Source organism: Prorops nasuta, unplaced genomic scaffold, assembly GCF_024137725.1.
Source record: "Prorops nasuta isolate Cenicafe-Biocafe unplaced genomic scaffold, Cenicafe_Pnas_1.2 PNAS00019, whole genome shotgun sequence".
NCBI lineage: Eukaryota > Metazoa > Arthropoda > Insecta > Hymenoptera > Bethylidae > Prorops > Prorops nasuta.
This window is the reverse complement of record NW_027116816.1, coordinates 1,538,206-1,558,667: the sequence shown is the minus strand read 5'-3', so window position 1 is coordinate 1,558,667 and position 20,462 is coordinate 1,538,206. Positions and strand designations below refer to the sequence as shown.

The following is a 20,462-nucleotide window of genomic DNA, read 5'->3' as shown; positions in this document are numbered from 1 at the left end:
TTATCAACATCATCATTATCATTATTATTATTATTATTCATGGATCAGGTCCCCACATATACTATATAGTACACATATATATATATATATATATATCCCGGATTCAATTGTACAGATTAAGCACGACCATGAGCTTCCGTGACCCTAACTGTATATTCCAGCGAGCTGCATCAAGGAATCAACTTCCTCTCACCACATTTTTCTCGTCTCGTCTTCCACCGATGCTACTTAAATTTCCAAAAACTATTAATATATTTTTTTTTACAACCCATTAAGAATTCGATGAAAAATTGAAACCTACCGTACCGTTAAACACTCGTTCAATAATTATTTCTCCAGGTCGAAGCGGTGGTATTGCTTTATTAGAGACGAAGAGGAGGGAAATAAAGCGTATTGAAATGAGGTGAGACGAGAGGAGGGGGGGGGGGGTGGAGGAGGAGGAGTGACCTTGACCCGAGGCGAGCAAGCAATCAGGTATCCTCGAGGCTGACCTAACTGCTGGCATACATTCCTCTGGATCTACTGTTCCCTCTTCACGACTCGTCCGTGCTGACCTTCGCCGCTGACCCGACCTTCGACCACGAATCCTCCGACAAATGATGCGAGAAATCTTACACACTACCGTAACGATACACCAGCAGGAACAATTGGTGCATAAACGATCGGGTAAATATTCCTTGGACCCTTAAGCTCCCCCCTCCCGTTGTTGTGCTCGGCCAGGTATGCGCGCAGAGGGCGAGGGCCATTCGTAGCGGAGAATTGATAAGGGGGAAAAAAAAGGGTGACGAAGGGGAAAAAGGGCGAGCAGAACGAATCGTGGGTAATTTGATCGAAGGGAAAGGGACGCGTCGCTCGACTCCGCAGTGGGGAGATCGTACGGGGCGATGCGGGCTAATATGTGTATTCATAAGCAACGAGAAGAAGAAGAAGAAGAAGAAGCGGAGCCTCGCAATAAGGTAAGGTATACGAGTGTGTGCTCTTTCGGCGGAATATTTTTCCTCTTGAAATACACGCTGCTCCCAGTCCAGTCCCCCTCGTTAATCATCAGGGATTACGTTACGCCAGCATATATATATATATACGTATACTCTGTACACATATACAGGTATAAGGGGTAGCACTTGCTCCCAGAGTTTCTCAAATTGCCGCGCTCATTTAGCGAGAGAATTTTTTCCAACTTTTCAACCCTTCCCCTCGCATGATTGTGATGAGCCCGTTACGCGAGAGTTGCGGCACTTTAAGGTCTTTTTCGCTCGGCTGCTCCGAGCCAGCATGTCCGTAGGTACCGATGCCACAGCCAACTCACTTTTTTTCTTCCCCTTTATCCCCCCTCCCCCTTTCCCTCCTCACCCTTCACGCCTTTCCTTTCATTTTGCAGCGGCATTCGGGCTTCTGTCTGCATTTCTCGACGTCGCTCTCTCGAAGATTCTGACGCCGGAGCACGCGATCCGCTCCTCGGAACGAAAAACCACGACGAATCGACGGAATAGTAGTAGCTGTTGCAAACGCGCGCGCGCACGCGTGCGAAGGACGAGCACAAGGTACTTCCTCGTTTATTGCCTCTACTAATAAATGTTTCCGACACTTTTCCTTCTATCGACTAGCACAGACGTTCCGAAAAAATTGACAATCGAGGTGTTTCGGCCAATCGGGGTCTTTCTCTGTTTTTTTTTTTTTTTTTTTTTTTTTTTTACTACAGGGAACAGAATCGATGCAAGTTTTTGTTTGCAAGGTCTGCTTGCTCGATTGGCTGGCTAGTATGGGAGTGTACGGGCCACCGGTTGGCCCACGTCTCAGGATTATACCGCTTAGGATCAAACCAGACTATATTTAGATTTCTCTCTTTCTCACACGCGTATACACAACCTACGCACTCTCTGTAAAAAATACTATCTCCTTTATCGTCGTGCCTATCTAATTATTTTTCTTGCGTTATATTTTGTTCGTTTCTGTGGTCCTAGAATGCGTCAACTCTGCTCTAACCTTTTTTCTCTTAAACGTACCTTTTCCTTTGTACAGTGTCGTTGGGACATTGGAGCTTTTGTAACTGCTATTCCCACCGGTTCCCAATGTTATTTTTTGCGTCAAATGGGTTCTTACACTCCTGTGTATATATAGCTTTTCTGTTCAATTTTATCCCCCCCCCCCCCCTCTCTCTCTCTCTCCAGAGAGAGAAAGGAGTAAGAGGATTTTCCCGCAAAGGGAATTATTTTCCCATAAGTAGAGTAATACAGCAGCTAGTGCGGTGGAAGGGCAAGCGCACGCGATTTCTATAATCAGGCTAGCTTGTCATTTTCTGCTTGCTTTGCGTTAACCATACGTATATAATTGTCTCTGGTGAAGGCAGGCAGGCAGGCAGGCACATTGCGTGCGCTGCGTAGAACGGGTAGCGTCTGTGTGTACCATACATAATGCATCAGTGGTGGGTTTGCACGCAGGTTCCTGGGAGAAGAGGCTAAGCTAGCCTCGCGAGAACGTCGACGATTTGGATATCGCAGAGGATATATTGTCGGGCGATCATAAAGGATCAACGCGGAGTCGTTGCCCTTTTCAGCCGAACTCCGTCTCGTTCGGCTGGCACGATTCGCGAAAAATTGTCGAATAAACGCCCTAACGTAACGGTATTTCGTGACGCGAGCCTCGAAATATTTCTTTAGCAGCGGGTCCTCTCTGCTCATTACTGCTATAAGGTAAGCCTAAAGGGAGGGAGAGAGAGAGAGAGAGAGAAGCAAAAATCCTGAGGGAACCTTTGTCACTCTCGACCAGACTTTTTCTGGCCAAAATATATATATATATATATATATATATACGCGAGTTCAAACGATTGTTGCGCGGTAAATCTCTCTCATTAGGAGGGACTAATTAAATGATAGTAAGAATCCACCTCACGGAGGTAATTTTCACATCCCGTTGCGATAAATCTGCTGCAGAACCGCGGAATATTCATCAAATTGCCTTCGACCCGAGTTAAAGCTCCTCTCTGCTGCTACGACACTATATATATAAACTGCTCTATGTTTTTAAATCTGCAAGTTTTCCCACAGCTCCGGTGCTCGCACAATACCGAAAGGACGTGCACTCGCATCCTGTTTTCTATATATATATATATATATATATATATGCCTTTTCCGGTTCCCTAGCTGCTTTCCCCGGTCGGTCCCACCGACCAACCGACCGTTCCCCTCCGTCCGACTCGCGCCTGATGAATCAAGGAAACACTTGCTACGCGTGCAATTACTACTTATATTTATAATATAGCTACGTAAGAGTGGTAGAGAGAGGATCCACAGCTTAGAGAAGGGATGAAAAAATGTTGGGGTAGAGTTTCGGTGATTGATCATATTTTTCTTTGTCAACCCTCAGCGCGACAGTTGAATCAAGCGAAGAAAAAACTCCGGGATTCAATATATATATATATATATATATACATATATATAGTAGAAGAGATGGAAGGTGGTAGGAAAAGGAGGAAAAAAAATAATGACCAATGGCATTATCGCGAGGGAGACGACGTAGATCCCACTGGAATTTGAAGAAAGGTCGAAGGTCTCCGAAGAGACTCTGGCATAAATCACGAGCTAAGAGAAAAAAGCGACGGGAAGGGAAGAGGATGAAAAGGGGAGAAAAAAAAAGAGCGAGAGTTAAATTCGTCGAGGCAATTGATGAGTGCAGCCCTCGACTGGTCGTTTGCATAAGCACTACTATTTCCTTTCCCGTGATTTCTCGCCAAGGCCAAGCGATGCACGAAAAATATAATCTACTAGTCTGCTGCTAACTCGTATATAGAATTTATTGAAATTCACGACGAGAGCATAATGCAATTCTCTCTCTCTCTCTCTCTCTCTCTCTCACGTGGGGGAGACAAACAATTGTTTCGCACAAGGCACGATAAAAGAGGCATATAATTGGAGAAATTATAGGATAGGGACGAGACGACAAGACTGAAATGTTAAATAGCATCAACACCGATGGGACTTTCCTACGAAGAAAATTCGCAGAACCTCCGCTTTGGTTCTTCGAGTTTCCAGTTGATTCGATATTGTCATGCTAATTTTCGGTGGGCTCGAAGCGATAAAAACTCTCCTCCCCCCCCCCCCTTCCTTTCTTCCCCATAGGACCGTTTCGAGCATTCCTTCGTAAATCAAAACGTACCACGGTATACATAAATATACATGCATAAATAAACGGTCAGCGATATGAGTGACATCTTTCCAGTCGAAGGGGTCAAGAATTTACTCTATGCTAATTTGCTTGCTTCGAACTCCAGTCGGCCAAGCTGCGCCAATCATTTGTAAACTCTCGATGATTTATTTCAACACTGTTCCCCCACCTCCTGGCCACGTGCTCCGCGCGCGCGTACACACCTGTTGGAGAAATTCTTAATGTAACGCACGACTCGTGGTAAAAATCTGGCAGAAAAATGGAGAAGTGGAGATGGATGATGATAAGTGGATGAAATGGGAGATGGGAGGGGAGAGTTATTAAAGGGGAGGGATGGAGAAAAGCTGAAATTCTTGTGTAAGGTTCGCTCCATTAAGTCGGGAGAATCGGGTCTAATCGATATTCATAATAAAATGAGGAATTTGAATTTATGATATTTTCGTATCGGTACGCAATTAGCAGGAGTCTGTTTGAACCGGTTTGTCGGTCCCGCGCGCGAGCGCGAACGGGGGATGCGAGGTGGGGAGGGACGATGACGGTCAGAAGTTTCTTAAGAACGTGGTCGTTCGGAGGAATTGGAAGTTGCGCGCATTACGGTGTTGGCCAGTTATGCGGCCACGAAGCTCGTAACGCCTACGTTTCATCGGTACACCAGTGTATTACAAGTTTAATAAAGCAGGGACAGGCAGGCAGGCAGGCACATACGAGCGCTCGCTCGCTCCTACACGGGGATGGTAAGCGAACTCGTGTCCAAGATAAATCTCGCATGCGATTGCTGATATTGCTGAGCGTCATGCCACCGTCTCCAAGAGCATTTCCTGCATTCGCCAATCGCCCGATCAATTGCTAGATCCTTCGATCCTTCGGGATAATCCGTCCCAACGACTCTGCCATCTTCCTTTTATATATATATATATATACCATTACATTATAATATATTCTCCATCGCCCTTGTCAGGACCCTCCCCCCCCCCTTACCACTTCTCTCTCCCGCCGCTTTAAAGGCGCTCTGGAAAATTCTTTCAATATATTTCCTTGTGTTCGTTGGTTCGTCCAAATACTCGCAGATAAACCGTCGTTAAAATAAGCAGGCGGTACTGTTGCGTGTTATGCGAAGCGAGGGAAGGTGCAAAAACTGACGAGGAGGATCGATTAAAAGGCGAATCAATTTTTGCAACCTGTAGCGGTAAGTTTGGCACGGAGAACAAAAAAAACAATCGAGCATATAACTGTTGCTTTGAAAAAACGTGAAATTATTGCATAGCGGAGGAAAAGGTATGGAAGAAAGGAACGCGCAAAGAGTCGAGGGAAAGCTCAGGAATTCGAAGAGTGTATGATTCGAGGCTGTACCTCCCCCCCCCCCCTCCTCCTCCCCACACCTTCCATCCCAGTGCAAGCGTTAGCGTTCACAAATGCTTCATTGTGTATAATAAGAAGGTAAAACGGGAAAAAACTGCAGGAGAAAGAATTGCTGGCGAATAACCATTTAGAAAAGTGTGATTGGAACAGGCTCAGTGAGAGTGAGAGAGAGAGAGAGAGAGAGAGTACGTTAAGCGAATACCGTGAAACGTGCAGCGGATGAAAATTGGAGTGCACGCCATAGTCCTCAAAGACGCTGCACTGTAAACAATAACATTTAAAGGCTTGTCCACGTTAAACGTACGGAGAAATTGTTTATATAGACGCGTGTTTACACTTGAAAATGGATATTCGATCACCAAATGGTAACTTTAGCGTTAAGTGGATTCGTGACTAAAGAAAAAATTTAATTCGCAAAAATCTACAATTTTAGGAATATCAATTTCTTTGTGTAGGAAACAAACTTGTTCGTTCGATCGTTCTTAAGAGCTACACATGGTCGTTTTTTAAAAAATCTGAAAAAAATTGGATTACAAACGATCGTAATGTTCCACTGCGAAGCGGTATTCAGCGAGTATTTTGAAAGCAGGAAGAGAAGCAGTAAGAGCGAAGAATTTAGATGATTTTCTCGAATAACTCATTTAGTCCTAAAAAGGAAAATTTTAAACTGTTTAATTATATTGCGAAAATAATAGGCGCGCGTTATAATAAAGTACGATTGAGTTAGGGGAAGAGAGAGAGAGAGAGAGAGAGGCGACGCGCGTTGCCTGCAACAAGCGCAAAGCTCCTTTTCCATTCAACTTGCGTTACAAGTGCTGAGCGCATAATATTACATATTTATGAATTCCAAGGCCACTTTCATCTCTACATTCATCTACATATTCCTCTCGAATTGTGCAATCCTGTAATATTACAGATTTTATTCCCTCCTCGTTGTCTTGTCGCTCGCTTGCCAGTCTTCCGACCAGAGTATCAGGCACACTTGACGCGCGCAATGTTCAATCACCGCTGAATGCTGAATATTTCTGGAAAAGAAAGGTGGGAGAAAGTGGACGCGCGCGGAACGGTGAAAAGCAAGAGGTGAAAACGAGTTGGACAATATCGTTGAGAGCTCTTATTGTTGAAATATATGTGCATGTACTTTTTGCCTGGCCACTTTATGGTCGTATTTGTGCTCGACTCTCCGAATAGTCCTCGTTAATCGTGCGATTATCAATATTACGTGGCCAAGCGGCGTGAAACGCCTCGCGAGGCGGATCGAAGCTTTGCGTGGGTCAATTAAATACGCATACTTGAGATAATACTTCCTTCCTATTGTTTCATCGAGTGAGCACGATCGCTCGAAATGCGCTGCTGTTTGCCTTTATATACTCACGCCCTTAAATAAAACCTTCTTTCCACGCATTTGTTCAATTTCGCAATTTTCTGCAAACACCATTAATCTCTTACGATACTTTATTTATTCTCATAAATTAAACTGCTTTTGTACGCTTAAACATATTTGCGTAGGTAAACGACTTAATTTCTACCATGTATAGGTAGAAAATAAGCGAGGCGAGGTAGCTGGCTTAGAAAGTTCTAATTAGCATTTTTTTATTGTCAGTTGAAAAGTTTTACTCAAAGACAACTGTACAGCGCACGTTTCATCTACAGTTTGTTTATATTTCTTCGGCTCGCTTTCAACAAAACGCTTCTCGCTACCACCATGCTTCTCTTCGAGCCAAGACTCGACGTACAGTTCGGTTTAAAATTGTAGCAAAAGGACCATGTAAACAAATGCTTGTTGAATACCACGTAGAAAACCGTCCATGCGAACTCGTGTCAGCGAACTGGATTGAACGACACTCGTTTGTAAGCCGAAACGTGAAAGCGTGCTTCGAATGGGGGTCGAGTCAAAGGGTTTTGTGTCGAGTGTTACTTGAACTTGAAAACTACCGCGTTTGTGCCATTATAGCGCTATCTTACCAGTTTACTTTCAATTATAATGACATTTTCTTCTCTCGTGCTCATATGTGTATATATACAGTAGACACGTATAAGTTACCTTCGTTTACCGTTGTTAGAAAAAAGCACGGCTGCTGCTGATTAGTCAGCAGTCGCCACAAAGCTACCTCGGTCGAACCTTAACGACTGAAAAACAATTTTAATCTTGGCAAAATGAGTTTTCTCCTTGATTGGACGACGATTTCTCAATAACTTTGCACAAATGCTGTGTCAGGAGAAAGCGTACATCTCTCTGAGCTGTAAAAGGGACTAGCGGGACAAAACAAGCCACGTGGGATGTACCAACTCCTACTACGCAGTATGTTTGTCGTCAGGTGTCGTCCGTGATAACCACAGATAAAAAATATAGAATACAAAAAAAAAAGAGACTGGCAGTGTTACAAAACACTGCTGGCTAGTGAACTTCAAGCAGGTTCCATATTTACCCGTTGATAAGAGCACTGTGTCACGGCTGTTTCTTAATGAATGTCATGACTCACGCGTAATACTACGAAACTTTATTTTCTAACTGGCGTCGATTTTCGATTATTCGATAAAAAAAAAAAAAAGTTGTTACTCCGAATGGGATTTCGCAGATTTTTCGATAAACAGCCGACGATTCGAGGAAAAGATTTGTTTACCTCGAAGAGATCCGAACAAGAGCTGTCCTCCTTGTTTTCTATATATATGAATTACCGAGAATCAGAATGGATAAAATGCTTTATATTATTCATCGAAATTGCGTGGCAACGGCGATTAGTCACGTATATATCGTTCACTCTCGGTACATAATCACTCTCCGCAGTCCTTCGCTCTTTTCTTCCCTCTACGTGATTCTTTATTCTTGCGGGATCAGCTTTGTTTCGGGGCAATTGATTAAAGGACAGAGTTGGAGTGAAAAAATTAGTCGTGACAAGTGTAGAAGGAGATTTATTCGAGATAACAATGAAACAAGTGCAAGCTTCCTGTTTACGAGACTCGACTAATGGCTCCCTTGCACTTTTCACACAGGAGAAGAAAAGCAGCGTGTAGTGAAGGGGGGGGGGGGGGGAGATAATAAGAAAGCTAGGAACACAGCGGTACCTGCTGCGAGCGCCCCGTCGCGCCGCGATTTTCATATTTCAAATTTGCATGTTTTTTCCTCGAGGCCGTTGCGATAGTTTTGTCGGACAATAGCCGACTGCATGGGAATTACTGTGGAGAGCTCGCGCACTCGTGAACCGTATTCCCATTTCAGATCCAAAACTGGCTACAGGAATATCTCCAATAAAAAGTAGAGGTGGGGTCCGTTTAAAAAACTTGGGGTGACCTTCGCTCGACCTTCGTAACGTCACCCCAAGACCAAACGCGTACCACGGTTAAATAGATCTTTGTAAAGCACGAATCTCGTGCTTTTCAAGATATCGTTGGTGTATCTCTTGAATTTTCGTGTCTATGTACCAACCGTCCGTCCATCGGCAAAGAGAATCCTCCGCGCGCGCGCGCGCACCACCTATCCTCTCAGGATATAGATAAGCAATTAAACGCGAATGAACGCGCGCTCGCTTCTCCAAATCTACCTACAGCGATTTGTCAAGTCTCTTTCAGCAACGAAAGCAAAAAAGCATTCCGTCACTCGGGATTTCCAGCGAGGCTTTCTCAACGATACCGAGAATCCAGTTGTTTACCTTATTGCAGAATTCGTGGAAGCGCCGTAGCGAATTTGGGGAGAGGGAGATGCGAAGAATTCGGCTACCGTTCTCCATCAGGCCAATCGCCGATCTTATCGTACAAAGAGGAGCATAATAACGTTAATGGAGTATCGGCGTCGCTTCGGGGTGTGGCAAATTTTGCCTCTTCACAGAAACTCCATATCGAACATATATGTATACCTTTCACCGTTCGTCGAGTTTAAAATAATAATCGTGCATGGGTTTAGCGATGTCAACATGGTAGATGAGAGGCATAATATATGTATATATCTATAGGGACTAACCTCTTTCGTGCCGTCCAATCTGCCCAAACTTTTGCTGCCCCGTAGTGGGAATGCGATGGCGGCTGTCTCCTGCCACGCCGCCGTTCCGTTACCGTAAGGTTGCGCCTGATCGTTTTGCAAGTTCAAATCGCGCGCCCTGCTCTTGCTCTTGCGCTTATCCAACAAATGTTTCGCGCGAGACTTCCTCACCGGCGTAGTTACGTCGTCTTCCGGATCGCTCTGTACCTCCCACCTGGAAGGGGGCGACTTGAAACGTCGCCGGGGACTCGTAGGGGAGGTTACCGGCGACGTTAACCTCTGAACCAGACTACCGAACATTGTCATCGTGTGTCCACTGATCCCTCTCTACTCGCTCAAAGCAAATCGACTCGTTCCTCTTGCATTACGATCGGACATGCGCGCAGCATCACACTCGCACACTACTCTCTGCCCGGTAAGCCGTTCGGAAGCCCCATAGTAGCGCTTTACTACAGTCAATTATGCGAGGTTCGTCGAAAAGCACTTGGCGCGACTTTTCCCAGAGGTTTGTTCTGGAAAGACATAGCAGCGTGTGCGCGCGCGCCCGCGCCACTTTTTAGAAACGACTTGTCAGCCAGCACAGCCGGTAGATCGTTCCAGCACACAGGTATTTGCCTCCGGGCGTGCAGCTCTCTCGCAAACACAACGCGAATCGACAGTAGTCTTGCTTGCTTTTGCTTGCTTGCTGTCCGTCCGTCTGCTCGCCTGCCTGTCTGTGCCTGCCTCCCGCCCCTCTTCTCCGCTCCTCCCTAAACAAATATGTATTGCGTCCAGCCGATTCTACCTTTCTCAAAATACTGACAAATTCTCAGATGCGCTCGCTCACACTCGAAAAAGTCGTCAGTTTTTCAAAGGCACCTCGCACGAACCACTGCGTGTATACACAAGGCAAGAAACAACAGACACATTGCGCGCGCGTTCTTTTCGTGTTAATAATAACAATCCCCAAAGGTTGGGCAAGAAGGTGGGGGGGGGGGGGGGGGGGTGTGTACGGAGCAGTCGAAGAACACGCGACACGCGAGTACCGCAGACTCTAATCGCTAGTCTCGGTATAGAGGAGTGGGGGGAGGGAGGGAGAGTAGGTTCGGCCGTGCGAAAGAAAGATCGTCGATCGATCGAGAGATCTCGTAGTGGACGATCCAAGCGACTGCCGATGAGTTATCTCGCGCTCGCCAAGCAACAACGAGGATGGACGATACGAGAGCGAGCAAATTGGAGAAGATAGGGTGTGAAGGAGCGTTTGTGTGAAAAGAAGGCAGAAAAAGCGAAGGATGAACGACGCGGCTCGGCGCGAAGACGAATACTGCCGCCGCGTACCGCGGTGCTGTCCGACCGGTTGGCTTGTCCTCGCTTGGGACCCGGCCGAGCTCTCCCGAGGTTGCACGAAGCCGCTCGAGCGAGCGCGAATCGCCGCGGAGACATCCGAACGGTCTCGACGTTTCCATGGAAACCGGGACTTGGTCTCCCTCGGGGGCCTTACGCGCTCCGTTCTCGCTCGTCTCATCGCGTGAAACCACCAAACCTTCCAGTCTCCTTCTCCCCCTACCTCTTACGCATGTATGTGTATTACACGATTGCCGCGAGGGTAACACCCTTCCCCCCTTCTCTCAACGCACGCCCCGCGCGCGTACACGATTCTTCCATACACCGGAATGTCTCTACTCACGCGCGCGCGCGCGCGCGCGTTTCCGGATTATTGAAAATTCAATTTCCAGACGCACGAGTGATTCCCTCGTTAATTCCTTCCAATCACGAGACGCCATTGAATCTATCTCTCCCATGGAGAAACTAGCAAGGTGAGTTTTTATATTGCTCGCTAAAAAGGTGAAAATGAGCTACATGGTATACGTAGAATGTAAATTGAGCGAGATTTGTGCAATGAATGACGCGAGTTTTGTTGCAGGTGCAAAGTTGGCAGTTTGGCGGCGGTATTGAACACGTCAAGGATACATGTATACCGCTCGCTCGCTCGCTCGCGCAGCAGCAGCAGCAAAGCAGTCAGGCAGGCAGGCGAATCAGCGCTAAGGCATTCCCTTATTACTCGAACGATATCATTATAGTGGGAACGCGTCAAAACCTGAATTACTCTCTCCGCTCTATACGAACAGATGAGCTTGATTAATCGTATAGCTCGGTACACGGGTACGACTGGCAATTATTGAGCGAACACATAATTAGCGCGAATCACCTGATATCCATAGCATTCCTCCGCACACGGCACAGCCCCTTTTCTCGGACTGTATGCCAATGAGATTCTTGATTACGAGATATACGGCAAATAATTGCGATGCGCTCATCAACCGACTCTCCGCGCTTCATTATCGCGTGCGCCATTCTTTCCTGCTACCCTTTTCAACTCTTTCCATTGCTTTTATTCCGAAGAGATCTCTCTCCCTATGTGCATTATATATACGTATATGCGATATGTGCATAATATTAGCTGGATAACTTTATGGATTCTAGGAAATTCGCCGAAAAAGGCACGAGTACTATATATTCAATTATGACGCCAATTAAGCGAGGCTACGCAAAGCGTAAATACACAAGTGTGTGTGTGTGTGTGTGTGTGTTAAAAAGCAAAAAACACCCTGGAAATTTAGCGTTGGCCGAGTAAAAGTATCCTGCGAGGTATTTTTGGCATCAGGAAAGCTTCCAGGAAGGCAAGAATCGAGAATAGAGGGAATCCGAGGAAGAGATGGGAGAGAAAAATTTGGCCAGGCCTGCTGCAATTTTCGGCGTATCTTTCTTTTCAGGATGCTTCTCACAAGCAAGCGCAGCGGTCACGGCCATAGGAGAAGGCTTAAATAAACTTCTCCTATCTCGCACCATCGCTTTCCCGTCGCATCGTTGCGCGCTACAATACATATGTATTCTTGCCGTCACACGTACCTACATATAACACGCTCGAGGTTATACGCCGACGGTCGAATTATTTGCCTGCCGGCTCCTCCATTCAACGAACAAACATTATTGTTTTTGGCGAAAAATCCCTCTCGTCGCGGAGACTCGTGAAATTCGATCTAAAACGTTGCAATAATCACAATAATAATAATGGCGATAGTAGCGTTTCCCGAGGAAATTGTCGGAGCAGCCAGCCGTGACGAAATCGAAGGTTCCAATGTACGTATTACCGGGAAATAAAAGTCTAGCCAAGCTTGACCGACAAACTTTCCTTTCCACGTCTGAGCAATGTGTGCTTACTGCTCATTGTTAGCGGGGCAGCGGGAAAGTGGCTTGGAGAGTCAAAGGAGAATCAAAGTGTGCCGTATGCTCGATCTATATGATACAGGTATTTAATCGATATACGCAGTACACGTCTCGGCTCTATTGACCGGATACACAATCGCGATATCATTAATCAAATATCATCCAATTTTTCTTACGTAACTTTATTTGCTCGGGGGAGATTTCTTCTTTCTCACGATAATCGTTGAAAAGGAAGCAACGCGCGAGAGAGGTGTTATTCTTTGATTTCACCTCCGAGAGGCAGTGCATGGAGTGTAGAGAATGATCTAACTGCTGTCGACGCCGTTACAACTGTCGGTATCGCACCGTTGCTCTTTGTAATTGTCATTTTAGCTAGATATATATAATATCTAACATACTACGCGTTTCAGCAGACGAAGAACGGAAATATATAAACACATACCTTATCTACATAACTGTTTCTCGGATCAGATATACTTATTGCCGGCAGAAACAGAGTGTCGATTCGCCAGGAAAAATCATATTACTAGAACGCGGAATAGAGGGAGAGGGAAAGTTTGAGGTTAGACAAGTCAAGCGATTAGCGACTGGTATGGGGACTGCGTTTACCCTAGTCCGAAAGGCCGGAAACAGATCGAACGCAGAGATAAGTATGATCCTACCGATTAATCCCGACAATAACTCGTACCAGCTCCATATAGATCCAGACAATTAACCACCAAACTCTGCTGCGGCCCTAAAACATCCACGAGATTAGCTTTGATGCCACGCCGGGCACGCAAGGTGGCGCCACTCGCGCTCAAGCGGCTCTCATTCATGGTCCATTGGCTCGGCGTTCGGTCCGCGTGCGATTCACGAATGCGCGCGCACCCTTCGCAACGATCGGACCAAGTTCACATTTATGAGCTAGAGGGCGCAAACATCGTTAAGCGTAATCTCGCTCGCGCTTGGACGTGATTATTGTGAAAACCCGAGTGAGAAATTCGGTCAGTTTGGATGATTTGTCGCACGGTGGTAGTGCGAATCGCCGTAATAGGGTAAGGAGCAAATTGATCGAGGCATTTGAAAGTGAGAGGCGGGTTTGCAGAGGGAAGTAAAAAATAGCTGTTATAGCTCGATGCGTATCGACGTACTCGAGCGAGTAAACACACAGCCCACTTTCGGCGAGACCTCGACCTTAAGCAAAGTAAAAGCCCGTAAAAGAGTGGACGAATTTTTCTGACCTACTGCCAGTACTACACTCGAGCTCTCTTATAAAGTACTCGCGCGCGAGTACCTTGTCCGTCGCGTTGTCGGCTAGCTTTCCATCGCGGTGAAAGCTCTCCTCTCCCTCCACCCCCCGCTGCCCGTATTTCATCGGAATTTGCCGAAAAAGAATATAATAAGGAAGTTTCGCCGGTTTCGCGTTCATCGATAGTCCCGATCCCGCAGGACTATCGTGCGCGCTAACGGAGCCGGTCCTGTACCGCTAGCGATACCAATCTTGCGAATCTCCGCTATGTCTAGCAGAAAATAGCGGCCGGGAAAGGATGCGTGCTTATCGCATTGGCGCGCATTAGTAATTCAATCTCGGCGTGCAGCTACATATAAGTGAAAAGGAAAAAGGCCGGATCGTTGTTGAGCGCGAATCGCTTTAGGTAAATCAGAAGCGCACAGGTGAATATCTTATATGTATATATATATATATATATATATATATATATATATATACATATGTTGTGCTTGATATAATATTATAAGCAACTTTCATTTCCTCCTCCTAAAACTCTCGAGTCAGCGGCCAGTCCTATGATTTACAGCCTAATTAAATCGCCGAGATTTTTATGAAAGTGCGCGAACAACGATATATTTTCTCTTTTCGTCGTAATCGATTAGTCGTCCGCTCACGATTGCACAATCTTTATCGAATAGGTGGGATCGAATGTATTATACGCGAGACGAGGATTTCAGTGATTGTTATTCAAAAAGACATTCGAGCGCGCCACGGAATACAATTTCGTATATATACGATAATAATAACAATAATGATGATGATGATGATGATGATAATGATAAAACGGCATCCGGTGGGTCCTTTCCCTATGGCCAATGCAGGACGCCTACGTGCATCCAATACGATTCCTTCGTCCCCCCTCCATCCATTCGTACTTTCATTCGCTATTCGAAACGTCAGGATATGAATGTTTCTGCAATTTTCCAAAAACTCATCTCCCCCGCGCATTTTTGTGCTATCGGATTAAGTCAGTTTTGCCTGACACGTACAATAAAACTGTTAACCATATACTTTGTATAATAAAATAATTGACATTATTAGCAACAAGTATACTTTACATCTTTATGAATATCAAGTATGCAAAATCAATTTATTTTTTTGCGAAATAGAGAAGCACAATGGATCGTTCACACCATATTAATTTTTGTCCCTTCGTATTTAATTTATTTAATATACGAAAAGATGAGAGCCCCTGGTATACGCCGTTTAATGTGGCCTTCAAAGTGTGAAATTAATAATGAAGAAAATTGGTATTTTTGTAAGAGGGAAATTAGAGCTCGGAGGTCCGATTTGATAATAGTAATTAATAAGCGATATATAGTGAAAAATCACGAAGTCTATATTCCACCGTTAGAGAAAGATCCTGCATAGGGATTCCAAGAATGATTATCTCGACTTATATTTCGCGGAAAGGACGACGCTGGAGCGTTATTTATATTCAGAGACGCGCGCACTCGCCAAGCGCATTGCTGTATACACACGCGATACTTGCAACGTGCCAGGAGTAACGTAACGCGACGTAACGTAACGTAAGAACGTTACACGGGCTAAGAGGTCGTGCTCTTTTTGTAAGAGAGTTTAAGCGTGTACGTACGATACATATCGTTATACCACCTTTGCCTCTTGCCGCTCATAATCACCTTAAGAACGTTGGCGAGAAATTCAAATCAGTTACTCTCTTCTATGAAATAAAACAACGTGCTATTTTTTTTATTTTTTCATTAGATTGTTTACGAAGAAAATTTTTAAGAAGACAAACAGTTTGTTGAAATAAGTACCATGTAAGAGTCTATATAAAAATTGCAATTGCTTAATTCTTTCGTAAACAATAACGAACGATATGGATAAAAATTCTAAAAAGAAATAAATTATAATTCAGCAATATCAAATATTATTGCTTTATTTTTAAACGTCTCCTAATGATAATCAACACGTATTCTCGCTCCTCGTTACCAAAGAACTTATCAAGAGTTTAATAAATTACTTTTTACAAGGGAGCAACGGTGTGTAAATTTGGAAAATTTGAAACTGAGCAGAGCATTAACGAGAGAGTTAAGTTTAAAATACGAGTTGTTTGCTGGGTGTATTTCGAACGTCCATAAAACTGGCAATTTCAAAGCTGTACGGGAGAAAGTGTTAAAATTTCGGTGATAGAGAGAACAATCCTGGTTGAATTCTTGGGATCCTTAGGCTAAACGGTAGCGCGTCGACGCTGCTTAATTGGGAGTCGATGAGCCAATAGGAGAAATTTATGAGTACCGGAGGGTACACACACCAGCAGGATCGTATTTACAGCATGGAGCGCGAGCGAGTTTATCGCTAGATAACAAGCTCGATCAATCTTTCTTCCGTTTCGTTTTGGATCCGACACGGAACGAGGCTCCTACGACTATTGGACAATGAAATAGAGGCAATATTAATCAGCCTTTGAGAAAAATAGCTGCGCGAGAAAGTTATATATATATATATATACATAGACAGATGGTTGAATTGTGATAAAAGTAACTGTGAGATTTAGCAACGTATTATTACACACACGCATATCTGTATAAATAGGAACGTTTTTATATTCGAGCAAGAGACGCGCAAGAAATAAATTCTCATCGTCGTAAAACTTGTATCGTCGAGGACTATTCCTATTGTTGGCAAGATTCGTATAAGAATTTCGAGTGAGCAATTTAGAGTTTTAGTCTCCAGGGCTGACAGTCGGTAATTATACTGGCCGTAGTCGGAGAATGATGAAACGAGGCTAACCATTTAAGAGTGATTGCTAACCTCCTGCTAATTATCCTAGTCGTAGGGCCGCTTCACCATTATGGTAATGGTTAGCGTTATAAAGGCAATGCGTGTAAATGCATCTCTCGCGCGATTCCTTCTGGAGTTTCGACGAAGGATCTCTTGGATGCTTTGGAGAGGAATAAATTCTTTCAAGGTCACGCGGATCGAGGGACGGAAGTTGCTAGCGGCCAGGAAATTGCCAAACGGTGAAACTGGCACACACGTGCGCGTATACTACACACACACACACACACATGTATGCATATAATAGAAACGTGCCACGGTGTTGGCTATCGCGAGGATTGTTCGATATCGGAATAAGGTGGCTCTAATAACAGTTATCGTTGAGTCGGCAGGTCGCTGCTTCCCGGGAGTAAGTCGATACGTTAAAGAGATGATTATCCTTCTAAGAGAAAACGATAGGAGAGCCAATCGAATAACCGCAACGTCGTCGCCCAACGATCGGATTGATAAACTCGACGATAAACTGCAGCCGCGCTACTAATGATAAGGTTAAGCGCTCCTTTTAGCTTTGCAAATAGGATAACCATTCACATTTCTTTCTTACAATATTCTTCTTTTTCTATTTCTCCCTTTTCTCTTCACTATTCACGCTAAAAATCGTGCTGCTGCCGCTCGAAAGGTTAAACGCGAGGATGACGTTCTCGTATTGGTGGGTTCTTCTCGCGTTGCGTCACACTGCCAACAGAGATAAGACTTTCACTGTGCACGATCGTACGTCTCTTCTCGAATCGACGGAATAGTCTCCGCGTGCGCGCATAAGGTCGTTTTCCGATCTTCCCTCGCACGCGTATGTATGGGTGTAAACATATATGTATATACATATAGAGAAAAGGCAGCACATCTCACGAGGGGGACCTCTCTTTTCACGCGTCCCGCATCGAGCGTCGCTTTTGAGAAAAATCAATGGAGCATCGCGAGCTGTTGCATCGTTGTAATTGTTGCTCACTGCATCTCGAATATTCGAGCTGATCGATCGGAGGAACCACATATTGGGAAATTGTTGAAAAAAATGCTTTTGCTTGACTCACTGGTAAGAGGAGTAGGTTTAACGGGGAATGCCTGGCCGCTGCTTGGCTCGAATGAAAAAACTGCTGGAGAGGATCCTCCGACGTTCTCAGCTCGTCCAGGCATCTCCTAGCCTCCACGTACTTTTCCAAATAATCCCAGTAGGCGTTCCAAAACGTCTCCGGAAATAAATCACCTGAAAACTCAACGACTATTATCCCACTCTCGATTCTTTCTCTCAGCTGCACTCTCTGTAACCCAATTCTCTCCTCCTTCCTTCCTACATGGGTATATATATATATACATATACATTGTTCATGAGAGGAAAAAAGCCACTTTCATATCTCGAGTCGATCGACTCGTGCAGCGATAGGGATCGGATGATAATTTCACGCGAATGAGCGAGAGTACAGATATCTATATGTATATATACAATATATACTCACGTGACTCGAAGCTATCGCTGTCCCAATTATCCAACGTCCTGCGTATCTGCAATCAGAAAAGGAGATAAGTGTGAGGAGATTTTCGTCAGGATGAGGTAAAATGCTCTTCTTTTCTCTAAAGAAGGCTCGTTTGAATGCCCGCGCGCGCGCATGCGAGGAAGAGGCCAGATATATACATATATATAAGAGGCTGAAAATTATCGAGGCGAGTCAATCAGGCCTGGCCCCGAGCTACGAATTCATATCTATCGGAGGCTGCAGCGTGTAATCGCAATAAAACTGCGCGCCCGTCTGTGACCATACCTTCCCATATATGCAGTATGTATGTATATATATATATATATACGAGCTCGATTCCTTCTCGCTTAATTGCCATGTCTCGAGAAATACCGTTTCAACAAAGTCTATTGAAACTTTCAGGTCTTACCCCCATAAGAGGAGACTGCAAAGGCGTGTATATAATATACGTTTGTGTGTATAGGTGCGTGTAGCCGCGACAGAGGAATCACCGTAAAACGCCCGGAGTCTGCAATACCAAAGCGAGATGTAGATTAGGAAAAACGTTGGACCTCTTGGAAATTTTCGTAAATTCTCGATATTTCGTTGTGGAGCGTCGACACCGAGGTTATTCGATCTCCAGGCGAGTCGAGTCGAGTGCCAGTGTCTTCCGACGGCAGAAAAGGAAGCTGACTTTCCGTTATTAGTCGCCGCGTTTGTGTGGGCGGTACATCCTACTATTATTATTTTCCGTCCGTAGCGCGTTCACCGTGCAGCTGTATAGAAGCTTCTTCCCCCTCCGAGATCGATCATTGATCGATAAGCCCGATCTACCGAGTCATCTGGGACAAGACTTTTAATCACATTTATATTAAACCTATCCATGAATAGTAAATTATCTTCCTATAATCTCATTAATTTTAATCACTTACTATTTTAAGAATACCCTCGCGATTTCTCTTTTGCATATTATAATCTATATATATACATACATGTATAATATTTATAACAAAGCAATAAAAGCTTTCAAGATTAAGATCCTATCGGATTTTTCTTCTCTTTCTTCTCGTCCACTTATTTTTTTTGCTTTACAGCTCGGTTAGTTAAACTTGTTTCTATATATACATATATAAAAGAAGGATGGTATAGACAGTCGGAGCAATGGACGCGTGATTTGAGAGTCTCGTTGGTGAACATTATTTGTTTCTTACTTCGCTCGGGTCACCAGGGAAAAAAGTCATCGACATCGACCGGCTCGTATATTGGCCGCATCGTTGACGAAAAGGGATCGAGAGAGTGCACGATCATGCACAAACACAGGCAAAGGGTAAACGCGTCTACCACTACCGCATTAAAACGCACTTTCTCCGAACCGTGCCGGAGGGTAAAAGTAGCGCACCGCTGCTGCTGCTCATGCGAAAATCATTGGCGATTCGCGAAACAACGTTTCCTCGGCCATACTCGCTCGTTCAGGGTGATTTTCTAATGATAATCCTCTTGCATTTTTTACTCATTACTTCATTTATATTATATTACCGCGTGTAATAAAATCTCAAAGCGTTGAGATTTCTAATCGATTCTTCCATTTAACCACTGTTCGTTATAAATGCCATTTTTCTCCAATAATCTCGCTCGCTACATGTTTAACGCTAAAAAATACATATATATATATATATATATATATATATATATGTATGTATATCTGTTAAAATGAACAACCTTTGGATCCTCCATGAGATAAAATATTGAACAATTAAATAATCTCGTCTGTCACGAGAGAGCGATGCATCGATGGATTCCGGATTGGGAAATACAATACTATATATACATCACGTCGGATTAGTCGAAGGAGAGACTCGATAAATAAGCCTCTCGATAAAATTGTTTCGACGTGGGATTTGTCGTTGCTGGAGAATCTCAAGCTCTTAAAGCTTTGCACGTATAGAGAAGGATGAAGCAGCTATACTCTATTATACAGCGTGTACATATATATAGGATAGGAAAAATCGGAGAGCAAGCAGCAAATGAGAAATGCCCCGATAAGGGAGAGAATGGAGGATTCATCGAGCCCAATAGTATAGCGAGCCTTTTAGCGAGCTGTAATTTTTTTTCCAAAGTGCGAAACGAAATTTCGAATTCTTATACATATATCTATTAATAGATCGTCACACGTACAGTCCCTATCATTTTTCTCTCGAGACTCGCGCGTGTACTCCCTAAAATGGCCCGATCATCG

General features: G+C 44.5%; 1 protein-coding gene across 4 annotated transcripts in view; it reads right to left on the bottom strand.

The window, feature by feature from the left end:
* LOC136780454 (rho GTPase-activating protein 20-like) overlaps nt 1-20,462 on the bottom strand; it is a 66,710-nt gene that overhangs the window by 27,133 nt on the left and 19,115 nt on the right. For 3 of the 4 annotated variants that reach the window (XM_066738819.1, XM_066738820.1, XM_066738821.1), the window contains 2 exons: nt 18,230-18,275; nt 17,807-17,979 (listed from right to left, as the gene is read on the bottom strand). In XM_066738819.1, coding sequence (XP_066594916.1) covers nt 17,807-17,979; nt 18,230-18,275 — 219 coding nt within the window. Of the gene's footprint in view, nt 1-9,478; nt 10,780-17,806; nt 17,980-18,229; nt 18,276-20,462 lie in introns of those variants that run through there. The other variant, XM_066738822.1, reaches the window with a different exon arrangement.